The sequence below is a fragment of the Narcine bancroftii genome, chromosome 8 (assembly GCF_036971445.1).
Source record: "Narcine bancroftii isolate sNarBan1 chromosome 8, sNarBan1.hap1, whole genome shotgun sequence".
In the NCBI taxonomy this organism is placed as follows: Eukaryota; Metazoa; Chordata; class Chondrichthyes; order Torpediniformes; family Narcinidae; genus Narcine; species Narcine bancroftii.
This window is the reverse complement of record NC_091476.1, coordinates 71,325,506-71,337,616: the sequence shown is the minus strand read 5'-3', so window position 1 is coordinate 71,337,616 and position 12,111 is coordinate 71,325,506. Positions and strand designations below refer to the sequence as shown.

The 12,111-nt window shown below is 40.7% G+C and overlaps 1 protein-coding gene across 7 annotated transcripts in view; it reads right to left on the bottom strand.

Moving 5' to 3' along the window:
- LOC138740832 (spectrin beta chain, non-erythrocytic 1-like) overlaps positions 1-12,111 on the bottom strand; it is a 393,831-nt gene that overhangs the window by 12,434 nt on the left and 369,286 nt on the right. For all 7 annotated transcript variants that reach the window (XM_069894022.1, XM_069894016.1, XM_069894017.1 and 4 more), the window contains one exon: positions 5,985-6,158. In XM_069894022.1, coding sequence (XP_069750123.1) covers positions 5,985-6,158 — 174 coding nt within the window. The remainder of the gene's footprint in view (positions 1-5,984; positions 6,159-12,111) is intronic.

Sequence of the window (12,111 nt, the reverse complement as noted above, 5' to 3'; positions counted from 1 at the left end):
TGGTCAGATTACGGACAGTCAGTATGGCTTTGTTGAGGGGCAGGTCATGTCTTACAAGTTTGATCGAGTTATTGAGTTATTGAGGTGGTGTCGAAGGGTGATGGTGAGGGTGGAGTGGCAGATGCTGTCTACGTGGAGTTTAGTAAGGTATTTGACAAGGTCCCTAATCTAGAAGGTACAGATCTGCAGTGAACTGGTAGTTTGGATTTGGAATCAGCTGGAATACAGAGGTAAATCGCAAAAATCTGTAAACACCATGGTTGACGTGAAAAGACAAACTACTGGAGAAGCCCAGCAGGTCAAATGGTGTTCTTTATGTAGCAAAGGTAAAGATACAGAACCGACATTTGGGGCTTAAACCCTTTGTCAAAGTATGAGAAAATGCCGGCAGGCGACCAAACAAAAGAGTGGGGGGGGGGGGGCGGGGTGGCAAAGGCAGATGATAGGTGGAGAAAGGAGGGAAGGGACAACAGGAATGAGGGAGAGGAAGGATGGCTGGGTGGGTGGAACAACTGGAAAGACAGGAAAGGGGGAGGGGAAAGAAAAGGTGAGCAGGTTTAGTGGAAAGCAGTAAAGTCCATGCCATGTGGCTGGAGGGTGCCCAGACAGAAGATAAGGTGTTGTTCCTCTAATGTGGGTGGTCTGGGTAGGATAGTGTACAAGGCCATGGACAGGCATGAGAGTCTGGGAGTGGGACCCGGAATTGAAATGGTTGGTTTTCTGGACGGTCGCTGTTGTGGCGAATAGAGAGGAGGTGCTCAATGAAGATTCTCAGCGAAGCAATCTGCGACTGGTCTCTCCGAAGACAGAGGTAGTGGGTGTTATTCTGCCAGATCCCCATGACCAGTGGTATTTGGACCTCTGTGGTTAGTGATTTATCTAAAGCAGCCATTCCCAAAGTGGGCGGTGGAAATATCCAAGGGGGTTGGAGAGGAAAAATGGGATGGTCCGAACCTTCAGTCTTGTTATTATTTATTCTGCTATAAAGTTTAGTGAAGAAGCCAGTGCAGTAACTTTCTGGCATTGTGGTCTCTGAAAGGGCTGTCTGTTGCCGTGGTCAGACTGGGAGGGGGGGGGGGGGCGTAGCAAAATAAACAGCGAGAAGGAGGTCTCACGAGAGCTGGCCTCAGTGGCTTTGACCTTTTAGTAAGTTGAGAGCGAAAGGGAGGAGGAAGGATGGATAGAACGAAGGAGGTACCGAGCGCAGGGGGGGCTCAGGAGGGAAAGGCCTACAGTGAATGGGGCACAGGCACTGGAGGGGAATGGCACCAAGGAGGCGGCTGCCCGAAAGGGTTTTGGAACCACTGCAGCTCTAGGACAGAAATTTAAGGGGTGGGGAGAATTTAAAGTAGATGTGCAGGGCAATCTTTTAAATGGGGAGAGGGGTGGGTGTCTGGAAATGCTGCCAGGATTAGTGGTGGAAGCCGGTATGATAGGACAAAAATATGGCGGTGCTGCCAGCACTGCCGCTGGTGTGGTGTCGGGTGAGTGGGGAGAAGACATACAACGCTGCTTCGCAGGGTCCTACAGTCCAGTCCTGATGCCGACGGCTCCTGCTAAAGGAGCTGTAGGTGTCTTTTTGTTAAATCCTGCAACAAATGGTGTCTATGCCCAAGATGGCGGTGCCTGTACTGGGCAGGGTACAAGGTGTTGCTGATTTTGAAGGAGCAGCAGAGTGGCGCAGGGCATCAGAAATGGGGAGAACACCCACCTCCCCAACCAAGCCGTTGAGAAGAAGCTTGGAAGATGACTCTACAGGGAAGATGACCATGGCAGTGGACCAGTGAGGGACTCAGAAGCTGAGGGATCCACACAGGCTGTAGGTTATTAGCAAGGAGCAGAGTTTTAGTTTAAACTGTGCATCATGTTCAGCACAAACTTGTAGGCTGCCTGTATTATACTGTGCTATGTATAGAAAATAAGGGAGAAGGGTATTAGTTGTGACATGAGCAGTGTGTGGTTGGAATCTGGAATATATTTAACTTGAATGGCTTTGTTTAATGCTGCAAAGATTCTAATTTTTAACTTTTTTTAACAACATTTAAAGTTTTGTTTTAGAAATTACTGGTTGAGTTCAGGCTCCAATTGCAACACTATGTGCAAACCTAGCATCTGAGAATGGGGGGGGAGGGAAGGGGGGGAGGGAAGGGAGGGAGAGAAAGAAGGGGAGGGGAGAGGGAGGAGAGAGAAGGGGAGAGAGAGAGAGGGAGGAAAAGAGAGAGAGAGACAGAGAGATTTACCAGCCTGGTGTCAGGGATAAGAGAATGCAAAGAAATTTTGGATATTAAATAATTACAATGCAGTCAAAATCCTAAAATCCGGACTGCTTGGGGAATGGGTTGGTCTGGATTTTCAGGATTCTTGGGCCGTACATTTAAGGCACTTACGGAAAGCATGCAAAAGCAAAGAGTTTCTGAGAAGTCCGGACTCTCAGGTGGACTGGATTTCAGGTGAGAGTTTCCAAGAAATCTGGATTCTCAGATGGTGTGGATTGCTGGGATCCGGATTTTTGGACTTTTACTGCATCTTGAAGAGAAATGACTAGGTAAAAATGAAGTTATTTCCAATGGCATGATGGTTAGAGTGCCATAGAACCAAAGTAAATTAACAAAAGAGTCAAAGAGGAGAATGTTTTTACACAGTGAATATTTGTGACGTGGAAAGTGATGCTCGAAAGTAGTGGTGGAAGAAGATTCTGTAACAGCTGCCCTGCTTGTTGTACACCCACGACTGGTGGCCAGGCACAATTCCAATGCGATTTACAAGTTTTCTGATGACACTGCAGTTGTCGACAGAATCACACAAGGCAATGATGACGTGTACAGGAGGGAGACAGGTCAGCTCGTTGAACAGTGTAGCAACAACGACCTTTGTGCTCAATGTCAGTAAAACCAGGGAGATGATTGAGGACTGGGTCTTCATCGAGGGCTCAGTAGTGGAGAGGATCAAGAACTTCAAATTCTCAGGTGTCAACATCTCTGAGGATCTGTCCTGGAGCCTCCATGTTGATACAATCACAAAGAAGGCTCGCCAACGGCTATACTTTGTGAGGTGTTTAAGGAGATTTGGTATGCCACTGAAAACTCTCAAAAGCTTCTACAGGTGCACTGTAGTGAGTATTCTGGCTGCATCACTGCCTGGTATGGAGGTCCCAACTCTCAGGACAAGAATAAACTTCAGAGGGTTATTAACTTGGCCTGCGACATCACAGGCACCAGACTTCACTCTATTGAGGACGTCTACATGAAGCAATGTCTTAAAAAAGCAGCCTCTATCCTCAGACCCCTCCACCCAGGCCATGCCCTCCTCACTCTGCTACCATCAGGAAAAAGGCACAGGAGCCTAAAAACAAGCACTCAATGGCACAAGGTCAGCTTCTTCCCCTCCGCCATCAGATTCCTGAATAAGCAATGAACCAAAGACACTGCCTTACTTTTTGTGCACTATTAATTTTACTTCTTTATGGTAATGTTGTAAGATGGTCATAATATGAATGTTTGCATTGTGACCCTGCCGCAAAACACCGAATTTCATGACTTGTTCCTGACAATAATTCTGATTCTGAGCTTTAAAGAAGGAATTAAATACATGTAGAAGAGGGGAACATTACGGGGCCGGTTAACTGAACCATTCTGTGAAGATCTAAAATAGGAACCATGAGATTTAGCTGCAAAAAAAAAAATAGAGGGCGTGGGTGTGAGGTTGAGAAGGTTGAGACTGGTGGCGTGGGACTAGTGGTGTGCCTCAGGGATTGGTGCTGGGACCATTGTTGTTTGTCATCTTTATCAGTAATCTGGATGATAATGTGGTAAATTGGATCAGCAAGTTTGCAGATGACACTAAGATTGGAGGCGTTGTGGACAGCGAAGAAGGTTTTCAAAGCTTGCGGACAGATCTGGGCCAGCTGGTAAAATGGAATTAAAAATGGCAGATGGAATTTAATGCAGACAAGTGTGAGGTGTTGCATTTTGGAAGGACAAACCAAGAAAGGACATGCACAGTAGGGTACTGAGGAGTGCGGTAGAACAGAAAGATCTGGGAATACAGGTACATAGTTCTCTGAAAGTGCCGTCGCAAGTGGATAGGGTTGTAAAGAGAGCTTTTGGCATATGGGGCTTCATAAATCAAAGTATTGAGTACAGGAGTTGGGATGTTATGGTAAAGTTGTATAAGACATTGGTGAGGCCAAATTTGGAGAATTGTGTGCAGATTTGGTCACATAACTACAGGAAATATATCAATAAGAATGAAAGAGGGCAGAGAAGATTTACTAGGATGTTGCCTGGACTTCAGGAACTGAGTTACAGGGAAAGTTAAAACAGGTTGGGACTTCATTTCATGGAGCGTAGAAAAATGAGGGGAGATTTGATAGAGGTGTTTAAAATTATGAAGGGGATAGACAGAGTAAATGCAGATCGGCCTTTTCCACTGAGGGTTAGAGAGAAACAAACCAGAGGCCATGGGTTAAGGATGAAAGGGGAAAAGTTTAGGGGGAACTTCTTCACACAGAGAGTGGTGGGAGTGTGGAACGAGCTGCCAGCTGAAGTGGTGAATGCGGGCTCAATTTTAAGATTTAAGAGAAATTTAGACAGGTACATGAATGGGAGGGGTATGGAAGGCTACGGACTGAGTGCAGGTCAGTGGGACTAAGCAAAAAGAAAATGGTTCAGCACAGACTAGAAGGGGCGAAGAGGCTTGTTTCGCTGCTGTAATGTTCTCTGGTTCTACAACAATGTGGGCTGAAGGGCCTGTACTGTGCTGTAATGTTCTATGAGACAAATGTTCTCCATCTGTGCTGTGCCACTGAATTCTATTGACATAATCAGTGGAGGGAAGGGAAAAGTCCATCCAACCAGTACGATGCCCGAAGCCTGTACTGATTGAAAATTTTGTACTCCTTCTGGCTGAATTCATGATGTGAATTTGTGCAAATCTGATTGCTAAAGCAGCCAATCTCAACGTTTCTTTCAGCTATGCCCTCCCCCACCCCCCACTGAGGTCTCTGCTCAATGTTTATCGGCCCTCCCCTTCCCTGTGAAGCAGTCAAGTTTGGGTTTCTGCTGTACTTCTCTCCTACGGACTACATAAAAAAGATATTTATGATACGTGAAGTGAAAAGAAAATAAGGCTTTTAATTCAATGTGCTGTAGCCCCCGGGTGGGGTGATCGTAGGGGCCCTGTTGAGAATGGCTGGTCTACTCTGTTGTTTCAATGCATATTCCAGATAGACAATCACCTTTAATGAGTCTTAGGTACACAAATTGCTTCCTGCTGCAGCAACACTGAGGAAGAGAAGTTGGGAATAATGAACGCAAACCACGAGATAATGGAGGAACTTTACGGGTTCAGGCTAGAAATGGTCAGTCAAAATGGGCGACACAGTTGGCGTGGCAGTTAGTGCAATGCTATTACAGGGGCAGTGACCCGGGATCAAATCCATCAGTCTGCAAGGAGTTTACACGATGTCTGAGTGGGTTTCCTTTGGGTGCTCCAGTTTCCTCCCACGCTCCAATAAAACTTAGGGGACTTTGTAGGTTAATTGATGTGCACTAAAACCCCCAGTACCTGGCACCTATGGAGTTTGGTAGATGCCAGATAAGTGAATTTGCCAGCTGCTTGAGATTGATTGTGGATTGGCAAACTGACTACTGGGGGAGGGGGGGGGGGATCAATTTTAAACGTTCGTATTTTTTACCTGCTTATTCTCCATGACTTTGTTTTGCCAGTTGCTTGAGGCTGCTGGCTGCTTGAATTCTAGATTTTTTCTGTATTTGGGTGGCAAGGACTCATGGGCAGGAAGGGCTCTAAAAACAAAACATTTTGGGTTGGGATTCTTGATCGAGACCAACCTCGATAAAGGGGCTTGCCACAAAATGTCGACTGACCATTTCTACTCATGATCGCTCCTGATCCATGGAGTTCCTCCAGCATCTCAGTGTTCTGCTTCAGGTTCCAATATCTGCAGTTTTGGTGTAGATTCTTACCTGAGTTTGAAGACACTTTTCCTCTTCTTATAATCATGTGCCACCTCGCACACGGCATCTGTCAGGCTGACTGGAACCTCTCCATGGTATGGGATACCACTATTGGCATTCTTGGAATCTTTATAAAAGCCAAGGCTCCTGTTTCTTAGTACACAGTACACATTCTGCCAGGACCTGAAGTAGATCAATTTTAGCAAAGTTAGCCTTGTAAAAGTTGTCCATGTCTGTTCGAGTTAGAGGGTATTGATTTAATACATCTTGTTTGGCTATTGCTATAAACCAGGCGTGGCCAAACCTGCTTAAGGTAGGAGCCACCTAAAATAAACTTCAGATGTTTGAGAGCCCCAAGGCATGAAAAAAATTACACGTTTTTACTCTTAGGTGCAAATATTGATACAAAAAATGTACATAACTAGTAAGAAATACATGTATGTAATAATATTTATTAATGTATATAGGTTTTAAACTGCTCATTTGTATTGGTTTCGTTAATCAAAGTATACTCGTGTGATAGTCGAACCCTGTGGACCAATTTTTAGGGTAAAGTTTAAGGGGTTGATTATTATACACATACAACTTTTGATCTTGGTAAGTTCCAGAGTTGATTTTTTAAAAAAATTTTTATTTTTCACACTATAAACCATATTGATCAAGATACATACATTTCCTTCTTAAATATATAGTGTCGTTTTCTCCCCCCATTCCCTCCTCCCCTCCCTCCCTCCCTCACCTCCCCTCCCATTTATTTAAAGTTCAGAATATAAGATACATTAAACCCGTCAAACAATGTTGTCACTCAATGAAAATAAACAAGAAATTCCACTGAGTCAGTTCTATTCATTCAGTTCTCCTTCTGTTATTTTAGGTGGTAGATGTCCACAGTAGGTTTTCTCTATTGTGTTTCATGTATGGCTCCCATATTTGTTCAAATATTGTAATGTTATTTTTTAAATTATATGTTATTTTTTCTAATGGAATACATTTATTCATTTCTAAATACCATTGTTGTATTCTCAAGTTATCTTCTAATTTTCAGGTTGACATAATACATATTTTTGCTGCAGCTAGGGCTATCATAACAAATCATTTTTTGTGCTCCATCCAAATCGAGTCCAAATTCTTTGTTTTTTATGTTACTTAGGAGTAAGATCTCTGGGTTTTTTGGTATATTGCTTTTTGTGATTTTATTTAATATCTGGTTTAGATCTTCCCAAAATTTTTTCACTTTCTCACATGTCCAAATTGCATGAATTGTTGTTCCCATTTCCTTTTTACAGCGAAAACATCTGTCAGATACTGTTGGGTCCCATTTATTTAACTTTTGAGGTGTAATGTATAGCCTGTGTATCCAGTTACATTGTATCATACGTAACCTCGTGTTTATTGTATTTCTCATAGTTCCGGAGCATAACTTCTCCCATGTTTCATTCTTTATGTTTAGATCTTGTTCCCATTTTTGTTTAGTTTTACCATTTGTTTCCTCGTTCTCCTTTTCTTGTAGTTTAATATACATGTTTGTTACAAATTTTTTGATTATCATTGTGTCTGTAATCACATATTCAAAATTACTTCCCTCTGGTAACCTCAGACTTCCTCCCAATTTGTCCTTCAAGTAGGATTTCAGTTGGTAGTATCGTGAGTTATATTATATTTATCCTTCATTTATTCAAAGGATAATAATTTATTTCCCGAAAAACAATTTTCTATTCTTTTGATCCCTTTTTTCTCCCATTCTCTAAAGGAAAGGTTATCTATTGTAAAAGGGATTAGCTGATTTTGCGTCAGTATTAGTTTTGGTAGTTGGTAATTTGTTTTATTCCTTTTTACATGAATCTTCTTCCAAATGTTGAGCAGATGATGCAGTACTGGAGAATTCCTACGTTGTACCAATTTTTCATCCCATTTATATAATATATGTTCAGGTATCTTCTCCCCTATTTTATCTAGTTCTAATCTAGTCCAATCTGGCTTTTCCCTTGTTTGATAAAAATCTGATAGGTATCTTAATTGTGCGGCTCTATAATAATTTTTAAAGTTTGGTAGTTGTAAGCCTCCTTGTTTATACCATTCTTTTAATTTATCTAGTGCTATCCTCTGTTTCCCCCCTTTCCATAAAAATTTCCTTATTATTTTCTTTAACTCCTTGAAGAATTTCTCTGTTAAGTGTATTGGTAATGTCTGAAATAGGTATTGTATCCTTGGGAAAATGTTCATTTTAATACAGTTTATCCTTCCTATCAGTGTTAGTGGTAAGTCTTTCCAATGCTCTAAGTCGTCTTGTAATTTTTTCATTAGTGGATAATAATTGAGTTTATATAGATGCCCGAGGTTTTTATTTATTTGTATACCTAGGTATCACATTGCTTGCGTTTGCCATCTAAATGGTGATTCTTTCTTAAATTTTGAGAAATCCGCATTATTCATTGGCATTGCTTCACATTTATTTGTGTTAATCTTGTACCCCGACACTTCTCCATATTCCTTCAATTTCCTATGTAATTCTTTTATTGATATTTCTGATTCTGCTAAGTATATTATAACGTCATCTGCAAATAGACTGATTTTATATTCCTTGTCTTTTATTTTTATCCCTTTTATTTTATTTTCTGTTCTTATCAGTTCTGCTAGTGGTCCTATGGCTAATGCGAACAATAAGGGAGATAGTGGGCATCCCTGCCTTGTTGATCTGCTTAAGTTAAATTGTTTTGATATATATTCATTTACTGTCACTTTCGCTAATGGCCCCTTATATAATGCTTTAATCCAATTAATATATTTCTCTGGTAAGCTGAATTTTTGTAGTACTTTGAATAAATAATTCCATTCTACTCTGTCAAAGGCCTTCTCTGCGTCCAAAGCAACCGCAACTGTTGGAGTTTTATTTCCTTCTACTGCATGAATTAAGTTAATAAATTTACAGATATTGTCTGTTGTTCGTCGTTTTTTAATAAATCCAGTTTGGTCTCTATATTTACTATTTTTGGTACATAGTCAGCTAATCTGTTTGCTAATAGTTTAGCTATTATCTTATAATCTGTGTTAAGTAAAGATATTGGTCTATATGACGCTGGTGCAAGTGGATCTTTCCCTGTCCTTGGTATTACTGTAATTATTGCTGTTTTGCATGTATCTTGCTCCTCTGTTTGTAATTTCGGTAGTTCAATTTTAGTTAAAAATTCATCTATTTTGTCTTCTTTCCCTTCGTTTTCAGTTTGATATAATTGTTCGTAGAATTCTCTGAAGTTTTCATTAATCTCCATTGGATTATATGTGATTTGCTTGTCATTTTTCCTTAATGCCAATACAATTCTCTTAGTTTATTCTGTATTAAACTGCCACGCTAGAATTTTGTGCATTTTTTCTCCTAATTTATAATATTTCTGTTTTGTCTTCATTATGTTCTTCTCCACCTTATGTTTGTAGTGTTTCAAATTTTATTTTTTTATCTGCCAATTCTCTTCTTTTAGTTGTGTCTTCCTTCATTGCTAATTCTTTTTCTATATTTGCTATTTCCCTTTCCAACTGCTGTTTCCTGATTGTAGTCCTTCTTCATCTTAGTTACATAACTTATTATTTGCCCTCTGATGAACGCTTTCATTGCGTCCCATAGTATAAACTTATCTTTCACTGATTCCGTATTTATTTCAAAGTACATTTTAATTTGTCGTTCAATTAATTCTCTAAAATCTTGCCTTTTAAGTAGCATGGAGTTTAATCTCCATTTATACATTCTTGGTGGGATGTCCTCTAACTCTATTGTCAATAACAGGGGTGAGTGGTCCGATAATAGCCTAGCTTTATATTCCGTTTTCCTAACTCTCTCTTGCATGCGAGCTGATAACAGGAATAGGTCTATTCTTGAGTATGTTTTATGTCTACCCGAATAATATGAATATTCCTTTTCCTTTGGGTGTTGTTTCCTCCATATATCCAAAAGTTGCATTTCTTCCATTGATTTAATTATAAATTTGGTTACTTTGTTCTTTCTGTTAATTTTTTTCCCAGTTTTTTCCATGTTTGAATCCAAATTAAGGTTGAAATCCCCTCCTATTAGTATGTTCCCTTGCGTGTCTGCTATCTTCAAAAAAATATCTTGCATAAATTTTTGATCTTCTTCGTTAGGTGAATATACATTGAGTAAATTCCAAAACTCCGAATATATCTGACATTTTATCATTACATATCTCCCTGCTGGATCTATTATTTCCTTTTCTATTTTGATTGGTACAATTTTTTGACCTTTGTATTCCAGTGGTTTTTTGTCTTCTCTTATTTTCCTCATTGCTTTCTCCAATATATTTTCTCTTGTTGTATATCTTAAGAATTTTACTAGAATGGGTCTTGGTTTTTGTTGTGGTTGTGGTTTAGGGGCTAATGTTCTGTGTGCCCTTTCTATTTTCATTTCTTCCTGTAATTCTGGTCTTCCTAGGACCCTGGGGATCCATTCTTTTATAAATTCTCTCATATTCTTGCCTTCTTCATCTTCCTTAAGGCCCACTATCTTTATATTGTTTCTTCTATTATAATTTTCCATTATATCTATCTTCTGAGCTAACAGCTCTTGTGTCTCTTTAACTTTTTTATCAGATTCTTCTAATTTCTTTTTTAAGTCATCTTCCATTTCTACGGCTGTTTCTCGTTCTCCACCTTGTCCACTCTTTTTCCTATATCTGACATGATCATCTCTAATCTATTCATTTTTTCTTCTGTACTTTTTATTCTTCTTTTTATTTCACTGAATTCTTGTGACTGCCATTCTTTTACTGATTCCATATATTCTTTAAAAAAAAATATATCCATGTACTTGCCCTTCCCTTCATCTTCCATTTCTCTGTGTTCTTCCTCTTCTTCTTCTGAGTCCACTCCAGGATCTGTGTCCTTTACCTCTGTCTCTTCTGGTTTTCTTGTTGGGTTGTTTATTTTATTTTGTTGGGTATTTTTGGTCTTCTTATTTTTACTAGAAGTGTCTTCCTGCTGGTCTTCTTCCTCTGGGTTGGTCATCTGTTGTTTCTTTGATTTCTTTTTACTCTCTTCTTTCTTGTTCTCGTTGTTTTCTGTGTTTTCCTCTTGCTGCTTTGTTGTGGTTGTCAATTTCAGCTGTGGAGATCGACTCCTCAGCTGGTCCCCCCTCCCGTCAGTGTTACTTTTGTCTTGCGCATCGCGCATGCGCGGTTGTGCACTTTTGTTTGGCTCTGTGAGCCATTTTTGTAGTCCAGAATTCGGGGCTTCAACTGACCTTAGGGAGCGGGCTTCTCTCTCCATGGCGGGCCTCCTCGCACAGGTAAGGCCTTCACCACCTTCTTCCGACGTCTTTTCTTCTTCTCTTCTTCCCGTTGCTTTTGTCTTTTCTTTCTTCGCTGCCATTTTCTCCACACCTTTACTTTCACTTTATTTTGGTTTTTGTGTTTGTGGCTTTGTTTTTTCACTGTCTTTTTTTAACTTTTCCGGAGAGGGCTGGAGTTCCCCAACCGGCCACTACTCCATCACGTGATTCCTCTAGTTCCAGAGTTGATTGAAGCATCCGGAGCTCAGATGATCACAATGTTGAGTGCTCCGAGGGGTGGGTGGGTGCCACCATCACATGATCGCAAGCCTCATCTACTAACACTACACATCCCAAATACCTCTGTGAGCCGCACATTCATGACAAAGAGCCACATGTGGCCCTGGAGCCGCAGTTTGGCCACCCCTGCTATAAACTATGCACTGCATGGACACTGGCCTGGAACCTGTATTCTCTGTATTGCAGTCAGCTTGTTTACATTTCATTATCTGTTTACAGTTCTTTATTTGTTTACTTGTATACACTGTATAAAGTCCTTTTTAAGCTACCAATAAGTAGCTCATCTGCAGAAAAAAGAATCTCAGGGTTGTATGTGATGACATGTAAGTATCCTGACAATAAGTCTGAACTCTGAACCGGAGTGGTGTGGAGGAGGTTCACCAGGAGAGATTGAATAGCCTAGGAGTTCAGAAAGATAGAACTGAGAACATTGCAGCACAGTACAGGGGTGTCAGACCATGATGCTGCCGGCCAATAGAAACCTACTCAACAAACCAAACTTCTTTCCTCCACACCCATAACCCTCTATATTTTTGTATCCATGTTCCTACTGCAGCAGCCTTC